This window comes from Medicago sativa, chromosome 8, assembly GCF_051527215.1.
Source record: "Medicago sativa cultivar Bolivia chromosome 8, Bolivia_mono, whole genome shotgun sequence".
NCBI classification, from domain to species: domain Eukaryota; kingdom Viridiplantae; phylum Streptophyta; class Magnoliopsida; order Fabales; family Fabaceae; genus Medicago; species Medicago sativa.
Genome location: NC_140756.1, coordinates 57,998,830 through 58,017,387, shown reverse-complemented (window position 1 = coordinate 58,017,387; position 18,558 = coordinate 57,998,830). Strand labels below are relative to the sequence as shown.

Genomic DNA, 18,558 nt, shown 5'->3' with positions numbered 1-18,558 from the left:
TTAATAAACCAACAAATATGTAAGGGGGGGAAATTTGTACAGAACAATCCATCAATAATTAAGCAAGCTTTACTTTATGTGCACAAGAAATAAACTTCAATTTAAGTAACAAAAACATTATCTCCTTTTCTCTGTTATTTTTTCTGGTAACAAAACCACATTCACAGACCTAATTAATCTGGTAAACCATATATATACAGGATATTCCTAGTACATCATAAGCTTCTACCATAGACTTCTATAATTAGTACATACCAATACCACAGACTTACATGTGTATAATGAAATATTGACAATTGACATTGTCACAGTCTATATAATTTACCTATTCACCTGGACAACTTCAGCAACCTAGTCACATAATCTTTTAAGCTAAATCCCTTGCTAGGCCTTAGAATTTGCTTGAACAAAGCCATTTTTGGCACATTCCAATGCTCCACATGCCTGAAAGTTTTCAGGAATTTAGATGATTCTGAAAATGATAACACTAGTTAACTGTGCATGAGTCATCACAATGAACATTTTTCTCACCTGCATACTTTTCCTGATTGTGTATCAAAATAATATTCTGTGTATCCAGTTGCTGCAACATATATTAACATGGTCAAACTGTGTACAATAAATATAATTTAAGCTGCTTTTTGTTGCTGCTAAATAAGCATTTTGTGATTGCCACATATTCTATTAAAAACCCGATTCATGTTAATTTGAACATGCAAATAACAGTATAAAAACGAAAAATAAATCCAAGAGAGGTTCCAGTCAAATGCAGATAAATACAATACACAAAAATATGTTTAGTACAGAAATTTCATTATGTTCATCAATGGCTCAATCTATTAGATATACATGGATATGCTTGAGATTTACCAGAAAGAATAGGCCTCCAAGGAAAGGACAAGATACAGCTGAATCGCCAGTGACCAATTCCTTTATCCTGTCATGGAGCAAATGTATGAAAATACACTATAAGCTTTTCAAAGAAACAACCAACACTCGATAAAAAGATTGATATTTTTTTTATATAAAAAACACAAGTTTCTAGGATATGTTTAGCAGGAGATTAAACTCTATTAAGTTAAGGCTGCTTAGGCTTTTGTAATTATATCACAGCTGCAATTGCAGCCGCATCAGAAACCTTTATCATCAGTTGCATGTAATATCAAGAGTTACAAGGTAATCACAACTTTAATCGCAACTACAATTTAAAACCTAAGTTGCAAAACTCTATATTTGAGAAAGCAGTAGAAAAGTGTTCAAGGTTATCTTCACCTCAAAATCTTCCCACTTCATAAGATTCATAGTTGACTTCTCCAGAAGTGATCCAAAGTTAGTGCAGTTCCTTTTGAAACGCTGAAGTCCTTTAAAAGATCCCGCTGGATCCGCAAATTCACAATCCTCTTCATATGCATTCAATGTGAGATCTCCTGAGAGTTGGGAGGAATAGATCAGCCATGTGAACCATCTGATTATAATCAAAATACTAACTAGAAAATGCCAATTGTATTAGCTTCATTTTGTATCAGTCATTATATAGGAAGCAATCATTTGCTGATTATCATGTATAAAATAACATACTACTGAGAGTACACTTCAGCAATGCCTCTTTTTGTTCTCAGCATTACCAATCCCTAAAACATTATTGAGTAGTACTCGAGTTTACTCTTGTTAGAATAGAACAGCAACCTGGTTCAAAAGTAAAAGATACGAAAAACAATGCAAATAGAAAACACAATATTTGATCACAAAGTACAGCTAATTGCGCCTACGTCTCCGACTGCAAAGCGGGATGCAGTTCCTTTGTATTGCTATTTTAAGCACTTACGGTTTACAGTGTATAACTTCAACTTATTTAAATACTATTGTCCATATTACAACATTGCTCCTGAACCACACTGTTGGAGCAAAGTGTTAGATATCGTTAGAGATTTATTAGATGTTGTCAGAGTTTGTTAAATGTATCAGTTAAAATTTGTTAGTTTAATCAGGATCACTATATAAGTGTATCTACACCGATTGTAATCAACTTTTTCTCATTCTTTCAGCTCTAAAGTGCATCTTTCTCTAAGTTTATTTTAATCAATCTAATTTAACTAACTAGTGTAACATTATTGTAACTAACTAACATCTAATATGAAGCCTCCATCAGCCCCCCAATCATAACCCAACAAACGTTTGAGCCTGGCCGACCTACCCACTTATCAGTAACTAGGAATCATACCTAACAACTCTGAATAGTCATGCCTTTCTCCACAAATCAATCATCCAAATGATGTGTAAAAAAGACAAAGTAGTTTACAACCATACTTAAAATTGAAGCTATGGCATATGTTAAGAATAATCCAAACCCAAACACAGAAATCAAATGAAAGAAATTAGTATTAATCCACGTTTCATAAGAAAAAGCATGTGATCATTGATCAAACCTGTGACAAAATAAGATCTTTGGAAATCTTGTTTGATTGTGTCCACAACAGAAGCACGATCAATGGTTTGAAGAAGTCTCTGAGGAGGAGAAGCTTCTTCTTCATCAGATGGAGAACGGAAAGTAGAAGCAGCAATGCCTAGAAGCTCAGAACTATACCATGCAACCTTAAGAAATACATTGTTCTGTTGTTGTGACTCTTGATTTTGGTTTGTTCCATTGCATTGAATTTGAAACCTATGGATTTTTGTGTTATTGTGGTGATGTTGTTGTTTTGGTGCAAAGAACAAAGAAGTGTGGTGATGGTTGTGACTAATGGAAGATATAGCAGACAATGCCATGAAACTAAACAAGAGAACAAACGTTAGAATGATTTTGTTAGAATGAATCTAAGAACAAACAGGTGCTACCTGCCTTGTATTTAAATATCTAAGTTTCTAATTAATGCTAGCCACATAAAAATGGATTAAAATAACAGCTCTAGTGTGGCACATTTAATTAATAAACAAATTTGCCAAATCCATGTCCAAAAAAAAAATGAAGTAATGATAAAAAATAAAAAAAAAAATCCAAACATTGAATCTAGTAACATATTCATTATTATTAAAATTACCACCAGAACAACATTCTAAACAATAATCAGAACACAAATCTTTCCTTGTATCATAGAATTGATCCCCGATCCTCCCCTTTCACCCGTTGGTCTCCATTATTCTCTCTCGCCGGCGTTCTTCAACTCAGGTATATTCAATCTGGTAATTTTCTCATTTTTGGTGATTGGTTATTCTTGTTATTCATACCAGTTTAATTAGAATTAGACTCAAACATTTTTGTGTATATTGTAAATCTAATTTATTCTTTTTGGCAGTACTGAAGCCCGAAACCCGAAATACCCCACCCCCTTGTGTAATGTAAGACCGACCGACCAACCACCTTAAACAAACACATGCAGCATAAGTAGTGAATCCTTGTACAAATCCAAACATCATACTAGCATGATGACTAAACCGAAACAAACAAAATTTTAAGGAAGCAAAAACCAAATTCTCATGCATCAACGAATCATCACATAGAAACTAGGAAGTAGTTGAGTCTCTCTCTCTCTCTCTCTCAAACCAACCATGGCAATTCTAAGATCAATACTGAAAGCAACAAAAACCCTTCATCGTTCATCATCTCTTCTAATCCGTAACATGAGCAATCTCCCAGAAAACACAGTGTACACAGGTCCAACACCACAAAACAAAAGAGTAACACTCTCACAACTACGACAAAAACATAAAAACTCACAACCAATCACAATGGTCACTGCTTATGATTACCCTTCTGCTGTTCACCTCGATATGGCCGTCATTGATATCTGTCTTGTTGGTGATTCTGCTTCCATGGTTGTTCATGGTCATGATACTACTTTGCCTATTACTTTAGATGAAATGCTTGTTCATTGTCGTGCTGTTGCTCGTGGTGCTAAAACTCCTCTTCTTGTTGGTGATTTGCCTTTTGGAACCTATGAATGTAGTTCTAATCAGGTAATTTACTTTTCTTAAGCTTTGTTTTGATAAACAACTTATTTCCATGTTGATTATCATAAACACTTATGTATAAGTTTACGTAAGCTATTTCTATAGGAAAAGATAAAACAATAACTAAGTTTTTTCCCAATAAACGGAGTCGGCTATATGAATTAAATTACCATCATAACATTCTATCATAAACCATATTTCTATAGGAAAAGATAAAATGAAGTTAAATTGTTTTCTATGTGATTTAAGTTGTTTTTATAAGCGATTTTGGAGAAATAAATCATATTTCACAAAACTCGATATGATACTGACCCTGTTTGTAGAAATAAGGAATCCTATTTAACTAACTTTAGAGAAAAATTGGAGTATTATAGCTCATTATTAGAGTACATAGCCTACCTAAGGAATAACAGTTTGGTAGCCCTGTAAATTGATTAAGTTGACGCAGTTAGATAAGGCAATGTAGTTAGATTTAATAACTGATTGAATTAATCAGTAAAGAAGGATTCATCCCTCCCATTAAATACCTATCACAGTGTACTCATCATTAACTTTGAATAATCAAATAAATATTTAGAAGGATTCATGCACACTTAGTTCACATTAGTAAATAAATTTCAAATGGATTTGTTCAATTTAACTAGTTACTAAATCATTTAACCAAAAAATTATCTCTGGGCTTAAAATATCACTCTAGCAACTTGGAAGCCAACAAGAATGCGCAATGAGATCAAAATAAAAAAATTCTTGAAGGAAAAACTCATTAGCTGACACCAAAAGACTCACTAAGCAAAGAGCATGCATGATTAATCAAGATAATCCCAAGAAATCTGTAAAGACTAAATCAACAAATGGTTTATTAAAGAACTAATAAAGCAACATATCATAACAGTGTGAATTAACTACAAATTCAGAGTTTCACTTCAACAGAGAAAGAAGTGCAACACAATCTAAAAAGAACTAAACAACAATATGAATTAACTACAAACTCAGAGTTTCGCTTCAGTAGATGGATAACAGTGTGACTTAATTAGCCACAAATTTCACTTCAGCAGAGAGAGAAGTAAACTGTGTTCTTCATTATCATCAAAGCATCGCACTCACAGGCCATGGTGATCTTCAATCTCAACCATTGGCCTGACCTGATGCATGGGAGACACATCTGCTGCAGCAGTGACACCAGCACGTCAACCACCACGTCCATCAAGAGCAGAGCATGTTTCTTCCGTCACCTGACCTGCAGAACCTGATACAGTAGACCCTCCGGCTCCAACACCCGCTCCTTCCGACGCTCCTTCACCTCCTAAGATAGTATCATAAGCAGCCGCAATAGGATTGATATGCAGAAAAGGCAAATATACGTTGTGCACAATCATTTGATGAAAATTGGACAGATATAACCTCACATGACACTGACACGTCCGTTAGTAATGTTAAAAATTAGAAGTGATTGAATGTAGCCACATGTGCTGGTGTTAGACACCAAACACGGCTTCAATCGGAAGTGTAGGGGCTACATAGGTATTAGATTCTCTGTTGTTACGCAACCATGATATCAGTCCTTTTATGAAAATTGAACACCTTCTATTGTGATTTGCATATTTAAAGTTGATTTGGTAAAATTGGAAGACTAGTTTTCTAATCTTCATCCGATGACTGAGATTTCTAGACTATGTGGCTTCATGCTTCCCCCAACTATAGAAAATCCGGGTCCGGGGTTGTTAAGTTTGGTAATTTTTTAATGAGAATGAAATTTGTTTCTTTTGAACTTGAAATGAGACCTGTTTGGTTGTTGGTTAGAATTGAAATGCGGAAAGAAAATGGTTGGAATTAAGTACTTTTGTGTTTATTTGTGTAATTGTTTTAACTTTCTTAGAATGTGCAATGGTTTTAAGTGTTGATGTTTCTATCATAAACAGGCAGTGGACACGGCAGTTCGGATTTTGAAAGAAGGACAAATGGATGCCATAAAGTTGGAAGGAGGTTCGCCTTCAAGAATTGTTGCAGCAAAAGCTATTGTTGAAGCTGGAATAGCTGTGATTGGGCATGTTGGTCTTACTCCACAAGCCATTAGTGTTTTAGGTGGATTTAGGCCTCAAGGAAGGAACGTTGCTAGTGCTGTCAAGGTCTATATCTCTATTCTCTCTTGCATGATGCAACTATTTTTGCACTTTGAACAATTTTTTGTGATCCTAAAAGGAACAAGTTTGTGTAGGTTGTCGAGACAGCATTGGCTTTGCAAGAAGCAGGGTGTTTTGCTGTTGTCTTAGAATGTGTGCCTGCACCTGTGGCTGCCGCGGCAACAGCAGTGCTTCAAATTCCTACAATTGGAATTGGGGCTGGTCCCTATTGCAGTGGACAGGTCAGTTGGCCTAATTTCCATTTTAGCTGATATTCATGCATGTTTGGATTGATGGTGAATTAGTCATAATCATGATATGCTGCCATGATTTTAGCAGAGGCTACACGTTGTAGCTTCAACCAAATCATGGTGCCACTGTGATTTTGTGAAACTCTGTGATTCCAAATACATTGTGTAGCCTACATTAGTTGCAAGTATTTTGTCTAGCTAAAAAAACTTGACCTTTGCTTTGTTTGTAGGCATTTATTCTTCATCAAGTTGCTTTCTTCAGCTTATGCTTCTTGATAATTCTCTCTGAAATAATATTTTCACTTCAATACAATATATGGAACTTTTATTTTTTACTGAATACAATATATGGAGATGTTGTTATTGTGTTTGAGAATATGTTAACATTGGTCTCAAGTTTCTTATGGATGGAGTTTTAATTTGATCATCCCTCATTGGCTTTGAAAAAGAAAAGCATCATTTGTGTGTTTATAATTTTACATTAAGGAAGAGAACAATTAATCCTTTTCTTGGTTCAGAGAAAGCCAATAATTTCTAGTTCAGTGTTATCAATCATGCAGGTACTTGTTTATCATGATCTTCTTGGTATGTTACAACATCCTCACCATGCAAAGGTATTCACCTCAAATGTTAACCTAGTTTTGCTTTAAATATTATAGTGTTAACCTAAGATAATGATTCGACACTGAAGTTGAGATAACTATTTTTTACAGGTTACTCCAAAATTTTGTAAACAGTACGCTCGTGTCGGAGACGTCATCAATAAAGCTTTACTGGAATATAAGGAAGATGTGACGAATGGTTCATTTCCTGATGCTCAACATAGTCCATACAAAATCAGTGAAACTGATGCTAATGGTTTCTTAAATGAGTTGCAAAAGTTAGGTTTTGACAAGGCTGCGTCTGCGGCATCTGAAGCAATTGAGAATATGGTTACAAAATCAACAAAGTAACAATTTAGTAAAGCTAAGAATCCTCCTCAGTTTTTCATTTGATGTTTTTCATTGTCTTTAATGCCAGAATAAACCAAAGGACATAAGTTAAGAGAATTTGGGCAGAACAAATAGATAGATTTAAGTTATTTTCTTAAGGTAGACTGCTTCATTGCTCAAATTCATGAAATTTTATTATGTTACAGAAACAAATTTTGTCATCCCACGTCATATATGGAACCAATAGAAAAATTAAGGCGATGTCACGAAAGAAAATTCTTGAAGCGTTGTATCAAAAAAAATGTTGAAAACTGATTTTGATTTGTTCCTTTTATTTATTTATTTATTTATGCACTTATTGATCTAATCCATCCTTTTAGTTTGTCAAAAATAACATGCTTCCATTGTAAAATTAGTTTTCTTTACTTATGTGTTATTGCAGACAACTTAACATCATGTTTATTTTCTGATTTGTTTTTTATTTTGCTTATATTATGGAGCAAAGTCTTGTGTCTTTTTGTATTATAGAGCACTTGCTGAGTTATCATTTCTCATTTTTCAGGAGCCCAAGATTGCATTTTCTTTTGCATTCTCCATTTTCTTTCCAAGGCTTCTTTTCACAATACCATAATTAATTTATTTTGTCAATAGACATTTTATTGATATGATAATATTATTAGGAAGGTAAAAGGAATGTAAAAAAACCGTAAATGTAGTCAAGGAAAACTTTATTTTAAATCTGCATAAACTTTTTTATCATCCTTTCTAAATCAAGGATTTGTGCTCTTTAATTGAGGCTGAGTATGGAGCTCTGACCAACCTCACTTGTGAGATTCAATGGTTCCAATTCATTTATTTTGCACATAATACAACCTTCAATAAGTTCACCAAATACTGAGAAACAGACAAGCATACCATCTGAAAATTATTCAGAATGGTCTTATACACCTGAGTATCATCATCTTCTCATCAAGTTGATCTGCTAAATAAACCTCTTCATTTCAACCCCTCATCTCCAAGGTTGGTCTATGTGATATACATAACCCAACTTGTGTATCTATATATCATCATATAATCATTAATCAAATTTAAGTTATTAGTTAAAATGATTTAGTCTTCTGTTAGTTACAAATAGTATGTGTCAGTTATGTTATATTTATGTTATTGTAATTGCAGTAGCTGATTAGCCTGTAAACTTTTGTATATAAACAATTTATGATGCTTGTTTCATTATCTTGAATAAAAAATTATTCATAAATTCCTTTGTTTACAAGCATTTTTGTGAGGATATGTTTGGATTGAAGATATAGGATGAAATTGAGTGAAATGGAAGTATATGATAATATTTCATGTTTGGATTTTTAAAAATATGATGATAATGGTGAGATTTATTTCATTGCATTTCATCCCATCATATCCAAATAAATATACCCTAAAGCTAGTCAGTGGCGGATCTTGAGTTAATTTGTTGGGGATGCCAAACTTTTATGGAATATATATTAAATGGTTTTAAGTATTAGCAATAATTAATAACAGGCCAAGTGGTATAAAACCTTTGAAGGGTGTAAGTGGATGTGGGTTCGAATCCCTTCAAAACGTTTTGAAGGGATTCGAACCAAATACAATATGCAAAAGTAGAAGATTTAATGTGTAAAAAGATGATTAGCGGGTGTTGAACATTAGCGGGTGTTGAACCAACGCACCAGCGAGAGCGAGAACAATTTACGGTACCCCCTTTACCACTGCAGCAGCTGAATTCTAGTTGTTTCAATGCAACTAATATAGTATATAAGGAAACTTTGGGGGATGCCATGGCACCTGCCTGCCCAAAGAGATCCGCCACTGTCCACAGTGAAGGAAGATGCAAAGAAATGAAGAAAAATTAGTAAAACAAAAAATCTTTGGAAAATGAAAGAGAATAGATGGATTTTGGTAAAAATGACTTTGTTTGGTAATTTCAAACACTTTAACTTTTTTTAACTGTTCTTTCTCATACCATTAATCTCTTACTTATAAATGTTAACCCGTCTCGCTATACTTAACCTAATTTTTTCTTCCACACTTTTGCATTTAATGTTTATTTAAAGTAAAATAAAATTATCTTCCTAATTATATGCTATATATTTTTTTGGAAATGAATAAACGTTAACCCGTCTCGCTATACTTAACCTAGTTTTTTCCTCCACACTTTTGCATTTAAAGTATTTCTAAAGTAAAATAAAATCATGTTCCTAATTATATGCTTTTTTTTTTTGGAAATCTCGTACTTATAAATGTTAACTTGTCTCACTATCTCTTACTTATAAATGTTAACCCATCTCGCTATACTTAACCTAATTTTAACCTAATGTTTATGAAATATCATACGACAATCATGACATTCATCTAAACTATTTTGTTACCTATTACCTTCAAATATTACCTTCGATGATGGTCTAGTAAAAATTAATTTTGTAAAATAACTTGTAATTTTCGTTTCTATGCAAAATTAAGCAACAATATTATTTGATTAACGGTTTTGTCTATAATACTGCAAAATCGCAATATTTGTCGGACAATTTGGCAAATTGCCCATTCCACTAGAGATTGTCAGATGCCTTTTTTAAGAAGAAACCAGACAAGCAAATGGCACAAAGTCACAACTCATTGGTCTGCTCAACATGTTGATTTCACGCTAATGTGGGGCTCTTCTTGGTGAAAACACGTGACTCTTGAAAATATTTTGTCCATTTGTTAATAAAGCTGGTCATATCCTTTGCTTTATTGTACAAGTTATGTTCAATTTTTTAGTTTTATTGTTTTTTCAAAAAAAAAAATTTAGTTTTATTTAAGGGGAAAAAAAAATTGCAAATCGTAATGTATTACTAACATCGTACGAAAATATAACATCAAAACTATGTTGACACCCAACAACCTTTTTTATCATTTGCAACACTCTATAAAGAAAAAAAAATTATAAGTCAAAACTCAAAGGACCGATATCATTTGTCTCGTTAAAAATATTGTCATTAAAACCTCAGGAATAAAACTCAATTAAGAAAAAAAGAGAGTAGAATGAAATAACAAGTAAAAAGAAAGCCGATGTCGAAGTCCACTAAGAAAACAATATCAAAAAATGTATTAGAAAAAAAAAAAGGGAAGATCATTCTTGTTGCGAGTAAAGTCACCAACGATGAAAGTTGGAATGAAGTCTCACTGCATCACAACAATGATTTGGAAACCATTCTCTAACTTCTTTAAAGAGATCTCAATTCGTTAATTTGTCTGCACAACTATACCTTCTCTAAAGATATGAGAGACTCGAAAGTGAAATCATCTAATGATATTTAGACAATTAGACCAATGGCGCTTTGTAATGGAACCAAAAAAAGGATTGATAAAAGCTTGAATAGTCAAGGAGGAGTGACATTCAAGCCAAAAATTCGTCCAATATTTGCTAGAAGCAAATTATATAGCATGCATACCACATTTGGAAAATATTGGCAATTCCCAAGGACTCAAAGAAACAACAAAGAAAATTTGCATTGCCATCTCTGAAAATTCCTCCATAAATTGAGATCTTAGGACAACCTTTAGATGCTTTATCAACGTTACAAGACCAATTCACTTAAATTATTTTGGAAGCCGAAGGAGGATGACATTTGACATCAAAAGCCTTGAGAATTTGAAACTAACAAATGGATGAATACATGCATGCTCCATTTGGAATGGTTGTGCGACAAATATACATCAACTCGTCTAATTAATCACTTGTTTCATAGAAATAACTTTGGCCCCATTTGTTTTGGATATTTTTCAAAAAAAAATCTATTTTTTTCTTTAAAAAATCACTTTTTTCATTTTTAAGTGTCTGTTTAGGATTTTTAGAAAAATCATTTTATCAAAAAAAATATATTTTGACCATAAAATGAAAAGCTATTAGGAGTAACTTTTCTCAAAATTTATTTATTTTTTCAAAAATAAGGAGGTAACACACGTACATGTTAAAACTCATTTTTTTTTAAACTAAAACAAACGTACCCTTTTTCTTCAAATCTAATAAGATTACACTTCCAAATTATCCACACAAAAAAAATGTTAGTGATACAAGAAAGGATAAGATCTTTCATTTGTTTGCTCAAATCCCTAAATACACATATTGAGAATCTATTGATAAAGCTCAAATTTGGTTGCACCTGTAGAACATTAAACAACTTGAAATCAAACTGCAAGGAAATATTGTTATGACACTCATAATGCTTGCAACACAAGCAACAACTTGAAATCATACTCAAACCTCTCTTTCTCAAATTATCATTACTAGCAACTACATTATGAAATATTCTACACAAAAGCAATGACTTGGCAAGAGGGATGCAATGAGACCAAATGGATTTGCCTCAAGAAACCCTATTAAAGGAGGTTGATATGCTAGTGAATGCATCTTTAAAATCAAGCTTTCCATATTTGAAATGATCCTAAACTCTAGTGTCAAGAATTGAACTAATTGGTATGGTCATGTTCTTGATGTCATCACACATGTCAGAAACTTTTGGCTGCATAATAATAGCAAAATATCATTTTCTATCAAGATCTAGAACATCAAATATAAATGCATGCCATGAATCACAAGTTTAACAAGTTGAACTTTTCTCATTAAAGAAACAAGACCATCTTTCCAAGAGGCTAGTATATGCTTGATCTTGTCCACGATAAGTTGAAAATTGACAAGTTTAGGTTTACCAATGAAAATTATCATACACCTAAATAGTTAAAAGGAGAACTAACTGGAGAAAAACCAAGAATGCCACAAATAGTATGGAGTCTAGTGTTGAGAATAGCCTCATGAAACATCTTACATTGATCAAGACTAATTCATTGACCAGAGTAACAACCATATCTTGAATAAGCTTATGGACCACTTAGACACTTTTCTTCTACGTTTTCAGATCTTCACAATACTTCTCATGCCTAATCCACCAAATTCAACAATCCTCTGCTCAGACCTTAAGTAAAATACTAGACTCTCTCTCACACACACACTGTTATATTAAGTATCTCAATTAGAATGCATTCATTTTTTTAAGAAAGTGATTAATTATATTGATTTTCAATGCAAAATAACACGGACTAAAATATCATATGGCACTTTATTTACTATTTTAAACTATAGACCTGCAATTGCATTAATAAATAAGGATAGGTTTAAAAAATAATAAATATTGTATAGATATTATAAAATGATAAATAATTTCGGATGGTAAAATAGTCCAAATAGCACACATAATATGATAAAAAAAAAAAAAGGAGCACTACTTAATATAAGGATTAAAATTAAAATAAATTGTCCCAGTGAGTTAGCTCAACTGGTAGGAACATTGCATAATTTATGCAGTGGTGGGGTTCGAATCCCGAACACTGCACTTCATATTTAAATGTGTGAAATTCAACCTCAAGATTACTAGACAAAAAAAAAATGAAAATAAATTTCTTAAGTTTAAGTTTAGTTCCATCATAAAGGACAAATGAAAATATGTTTAATAATATCATATAATAATTCTGATGAGTCACTTTTCATAAAAAAAAAAAAAAGAAAAAAAAAAGAAGTTAATCTGATGAGTCACTTGCAATGTGGATGCCACGTAATCTAAATGTCCATGTGGCAATAGCTAATAGTGAACTATGTTTGTCTAAACGACATGAAAAGACGACAAAAACTAAATTTATATGTCGTTTTATATTTATGAGATTGTTCAACCATTAATTTTATTAAACAATATAAACTCAAGTAACTATCTTATCTACTTTCACTTAATTATAAGATCATCTGCTATCAACTATATTATCTACTATCCACTTCTTTTTACCAAACAAAACCTTATGAATTATGATACATAACTTTTATCAAATTAAATAGTTTCGGGTTCAAAATCGAGTTTGAACAAGTAGTAGTGTTAGAAATTTCTGCTTATTTGCCATAATGTTTGAGAAATCAATACGTGCTGAATAGTTTGTTCTTTTGAAAGATGAACCCAAAATGTGGTGATAGATGATAGAAGGGATGGAGGCATAAGATTTGGGTGAAGATGGGTTTATGAGTTTTTGAATGAATTTTTTATTTCTCTAGGTTCTTTTATTTTTTTTAGGGTTTGTGGTTAAAGATATATTATTTTGTGTTAATTGGTTAATTAAAATTATTTAAGGAACCTACAATAAGATATTTTGTCTTAAAAATACAAGTATTTGCTTTGTAGAACAAGGGCATTTAATCAATATTTTTCAATAAGGGGTAGTTCCATCATTTTTTTTTTCACATGGAGGGCAGAAGAAAAAAGAAACTTTCAAAACTATGCAATTTTCAATGTAAAAGTTACCTTTTTTTTATGCTTAAACAATGCCCTAAGTAGGGTGTTCGCGGTGCGGTTTGGATCGATTTTGAAGGAAAATATTATCTGATTAAAAAAAAATCACATGCGGTTTGGTTCGGTTTGGACGTCTACTCTAAAAAAATCCGAATCGAACCAATCCAAATATATGTGGTTTAATTTGGATCGGTTTTTGGATATCCAAAATACAAAAATTTTATTTTTTTATTTTTCTTTAAGAATATAATTTTTTTATTAAAATTAATATTACACAAACACGGTAAAATATATTGAAAAAAATTAAAATTACGGTAAGAAAGTTATTGATTATTTTTTAAACAGTACTAATAATATAGATTAAATTAGTGCAATATATATAAGATTAAAAACCAACAAGATACATAATAATTCAATATGTAATACTAATAAATCAACAAATAAGTATTAATATTTACTTTTGCTGTTCGGTTCGGTTTAGTTCGGTTTTGAAAAGTAATCTGAAATTCGGTCCAATCATAGTGATTTTTACAAAACAACATTCAAACGCATCCAAAAATATTCGATTTTTTGCAGTTTTCGGTTTTTTGGATTGGTTTGCGGTTTTATTTTGGATCGGGTTGGATTTGAACACCCCCCTAAGGGCTCTTGTTAGCATCTTCCATTAAAATTTTAGGAGAATGGTAAAGAGTGCCCCATGGGTATTGATTAAGCATCCAAAACAAATAAGTGTGGTGTAACATAAGTGAAGCCGACCCTAGTTTTTCTAGTGAGAGAAACTCTAACTTCTCTCTAAGTTGTCCTTCTCTTTCACTCATCGAGGAGGGGTGATTTTAGGTCATTTTTTGACCTAAAATCACCCCTCTGCATCTTTTTTTCCCCTTTCTTTCGATCTAAATAAGTGATTTTCACAAATATCAAGCGTTTTCTTTTGTGTTTTTTCGTGATTTCGTCGTCTAAGTGCGACCTTGTGTTGTTCGTCGTCTTGTGCGGCGTTGTTTGATTTGGCATCTTGTTGCGGTGTTCGTTGGTTCTTATTGAAAGATCAGCTTCAGTCAATCACAGATTCAATCAATGATTTGGACGTCAACGTTGCAGATCCAGAAGCAAGAGTATTCTGGTGATTTAAATTTTATCATATTATTTGTAGGCATTTTGCCGTTGTATGCTATTAACTTGGGTGTTGTGAGTTTGTTCGCAGATTCATCCTTTACGTTTTTAGCGATCTTGATTTTGATGTATTCTATCGATTTAAATGAATGAATATCGTTTTGTTTTTGTCAAAAAAAAAAAATAAGTGTGGTGTAACCATCAAAACTAACATCTTATTTTTTCAAGACAAAGTTTCTATTTATGGATTCCTTAATCAATGTCCCGGAAGCATTGGTTAGCAAGACCCATAATTTTATTACTATTAAAATAATTCTTTTATGTGAGTCGGCATGTGATTCGCATAGTCATGTATGTTCTCGTGAGTTTAGCTCAGTTGGTAGAAAAAATGCATAATATATACAAGAAGTTTAAACCTCAGCCGCCACAAAAATTCATAGTCATGTATCCCAAAAAAAGTTGTATAATTATGTAAGTCACATGATAAAAAAAAAGTTAGCATGTCTTCTTTCAAAAAAAAATTAGAATGTCTTTTCCAAAGTAAAAAACTTTTTCGAGATTAAAATCAAAGTGACCCCTATAATTATAAGGATGTTTTACATAAAAACATACTTCCCTCGATCCTTATTATAAGAAACAATTGACTTTTTTGGTTCATTGTGTAAGTGATGTATCTAGTCTATATTTACAATAAGATACATTAATTATTCTATGAACCTAAAAAGTCAATTTTTCTTATAATAAGGACCGGAGGGAGTAGATCCTCATAAGAGAGGCATCATTGTGACAAAAATGCTGCAATATTCAGATATTCCATTGACAGAAATATTCTTAAGTAAAAGATAATCCCTTTGTTTTTTATTATAAGCAAATTTTACTTTTTAGGTCATTCAATTAATGATGTATGTGATTTATAATATGGACCACGTACATCATTAAATGAATGTCATTAAATGAATGAATCTAAAAAGTCATATTTGCTTATAATTAGTATAGGAATCAAAAGACAATGAAAGCAGTTATTGATCTCTTTTCTGGTTTTTTCCTGAAGTGACATAAATTGAAGAACAGGTCATATAACCGTAATCATGTTTAAATCCGTAAGGAAACGAAGTTGATTGTTAATTCCAACAAAATCAAGCTCGAGAGATTGTGTTAAAGAGTCCTATAGACAATGTGTTTGTTTATATTAACATGCAAATTCAATTACCTATCTCCAGCAGAGTGAATAGAACACACAATAGACCACAATGATTGTAGTTGAAAATTTTAAAATCAATTAAGGATATTTCCGTCTAAAAGAGGTGTAACTGAACATTCACATAATGAAACAAGAACAAATAATGTTCTTATGTTTATTTTTAATCAATCTGGACCCTCACCGAAGTCATCATGAAATTCTTATACTAAGTAATATTTTCATCAAAAAATTATGGAAAATAAAAAATTGCACTAAATCGAAATAATAATTTTCATAGCCTAAGATACGATCGTCAATCACAGACATCGTAGTGAACAATCTTCGCCTGCGCCGTTAATTGATCAACCGTCACACCACAATCAAGCACAACTCTAATCTTCAACAACCATATAAAGGATCCCATTTTGAATTTCAACAGTGCTCTCTGCTTCAAAGTTAACGGCACACTCCGTTTCGCAACAGCATTCACCAAAGCTCTACGATCCGATTCTGCAAGTACTATGCCCTTACTTTTCAGCACCGTGATTGTAGTTGACAATTTTAATAGAAAATAAGGATATTCGCATAATGTAACAACTTAACAAGAAGAAATCATGGAATTATTATACTACATACTATTTTCATCAAAAAATTATGGATAATAAAAAAAATTGCACTAAATCCAAATAACAATTTTCATGGCCAAAGATATATACATCGAACATCACAAACGTCCTTGTGAACAATCTTCGCCTGCGCTGTTAATTGATCAACAGTCACAACACAGTCAAGCTCAACTCTAATCACCATCAACGATGTAACTGATCCCAGCTTGATTTTCAACAGTGTTCTCACCTTCAAAGTTAACGGCACACTACTTTTTGCAACAGCATTCACCAAAGCTCTACTATCCGATTGCAAGTATGATGCCATTACTTTTCTGCACCATTGGAAACACGGTCATGTTATTTGGCAGCTGATAAAACATCGGCAGAATGCCGTTACTGAGTCTAACGTCTCTGGAAAACATTTCAAGGCTGCTATGATCTTTCTCATAATAGATTCCAATCTTTTTGTTGCTGTTATCAGCTTTAACGGAGATATCAAACTCTGGCCAAATCACTGACGATGGCGAAGTGAGGTTCATCCCCTTTACAGCAATACCATCAATTGAATAGTGAGGATGTTCCGGCCGGATAATCAAGCCAAAAGCAACGGCTGCAAGGACAAGGAGCATGGTCAGAGTGAATATGACACCGATGAACCCACATAGACAACAACAGCACCGGCGCCAGGGGCTTTTCTGGCGATCAGAGTTGGGGTAACGTTGGCCATTCTCCGGGTCATTGGAAACTCGATAAGCCATCGAGGTTTGGATTGGAGTGTATATAGAGAGGGATGTTAGGTGTGAATTAAGGCTATTTAAAATCGATTATGAACTAAGAGTACATCAGTAAGTGTGTGTGTGTGTGTGTGTGTGTCTATATATATATATATATATATATATATATAGGGTTATGATAGAAGACACCTTTTGTGAAGGTGTCTTTTATCAAGTTACTCTATGAGCATTTGTTAAAAGACACCAACTACTTTTTATGAAGGTGTCTTTTATCAAAGTTATAACTAAAAAAGTGAAAATCACACCTTGAGGTGTGACTTGATAAAAGACACCACACTACTTTTTATGAAGGTGTCTTGTAACATAACCCATATATATATATATATATATATATATATATATATATATATATATATATATATATATATATATATATATAGTTACAAAATATTAAGAGAAAAGTTTGTTACATTTATAGGATAGACTAATAACTAATTATGAGCCGATTACTCCAATAAGAGTTAGGGTTTGCACAATTTTTTTGTTTTTAATTAAAGGGTTTGCACATAGGGGAATGGAAAACAATACGCGTGACCTATCTATCAAATATATACATATTTTCAATTTTTGATATTTTTCTTTTTATTTGCTTGCTTTTTTAACAAGGCATCTTTTATTTTCTTTTTTTGGTATAAGAAAAACAAACTAAAATAAAAACAAATTACTCATGCTATATTTTCTCTAATAAAATAATCACACGACTCATTAGGTTGTAACAAAATCACGAGTTATATGCATTATTCACAGTTGCAGGTGTGTACAAGATGTTGCCACCTCTGTTTAAGACAGTTCATGAGCAAACAGGCATGTTGCCCTGCATGGATGGGAACCTTATCTGACAGAAGTTCTTAATTAGGAGGATGCAAGTATTAGTTTCGGGTTTAAAATCTTATGTTATATATTTACATTTTTATATGCTTGGTATTTTATAAATGGAATTATTGCGATAAAAACAAAACTCCTAGAAGGACTAACATCACATAATGGTTTTTTTATTTGGTAGTATGCATACTCGATCGTTTCATGAAAAACAAGTGATACTAATTCAATAATTCTATTTCATTTTCATGATTCGAAGAGTTGTTATATAAACATTATACATAGTTTTCTGCATTTCTGCATAATTATGCAGAATTCATGCTTAAAATATGAGAGTTAGCAACCTTTTTACACACCGGATCAGTTCGAGATGAAATATGACGGCAGTGCTAGGTAGTTGCTCTGAAATGGTGCGATAATACTACCTAAAAATAAATCAAGAATTATTGAATATC

At 32.4% G+C, this 18,558-nt stretch overlaps 2 protein-coding genes and 2 pseudogenes across 3 annotated transcripts; 2 read left to right on the top strand and 2 right to left on the bottom strand.

Annotated features, from left to right (window-relative positions):
- The window catches only part of LOC146899915 (flotillin-like protein 3), a 98,274-nt pseudogene extending 80,138 nt beyond the window's left edge, over window positions 1–18,136 (top strand).
- On the bottom strand, window positions 101–2,810 carry LOC146899918 (uncharacterized). Its single transcript, XM_085734437.1, has 5 exons — window positions 2,427–2,810; window positions 1,273–1,427; window positions 871–937; window positions 532–583; window positions 101–444 (listed from the first exon to the last, which is right to left on the bottom strand). Exons 1-5 carry the CDS (start codon window positions 2,764–2,766, stop codon window positions 330–332), a joined length of 729 nt encoding a protein of 242 aa, XP_085590563.1. The 5' UTR covers window positions 2,767–2,810; the 3' UTR covers window positions 101–329.
- On the top strand, window positions 3,037–7,566 carry LOC146899917 (3-methyl-2-oxobutanoate hydroxymethyltransferase 1, mitochondrial-like). 2 transcript variants are annotated; one of them, XM_085734432.1, is made up of 6 exons: window positions 3,037–3,166; window positions 3,294–3,954; window positions 5,868–6,074; window positions 6,164–6,310; window positions 6,880–6,933; window positions 7,033–7,566. In XM_085734432.1, exons 2-6 carry the CDS (start codon window positions 3,547–3,549, stop codon window positions 7,270–7,272), a joined length of 1,056 nt encoding a protein of 351 aa, XP_085590558.1. In that variant the 5' UTR covers window positions 3,037–3,166; window positions 3,294–3,546; the 3' UTR covers window positions 7,273–7,566. The 2 variants fall into 2 exon arrangements, with proteins under 2 accessions (XP_085590558.1, XP_085590559.1); XM_085734433.1 differs by having other exon boundaries at window positions 6,863–6,933.
- LOC146899916 (NDR1/HIN1-like protein 13 pseudogene) lies at window positions 16,481–17,304 on the bottom strand (annotated as a pseudogene).
- Window positions 18,137–18,558: the final 422 nt, after the last annotated feature.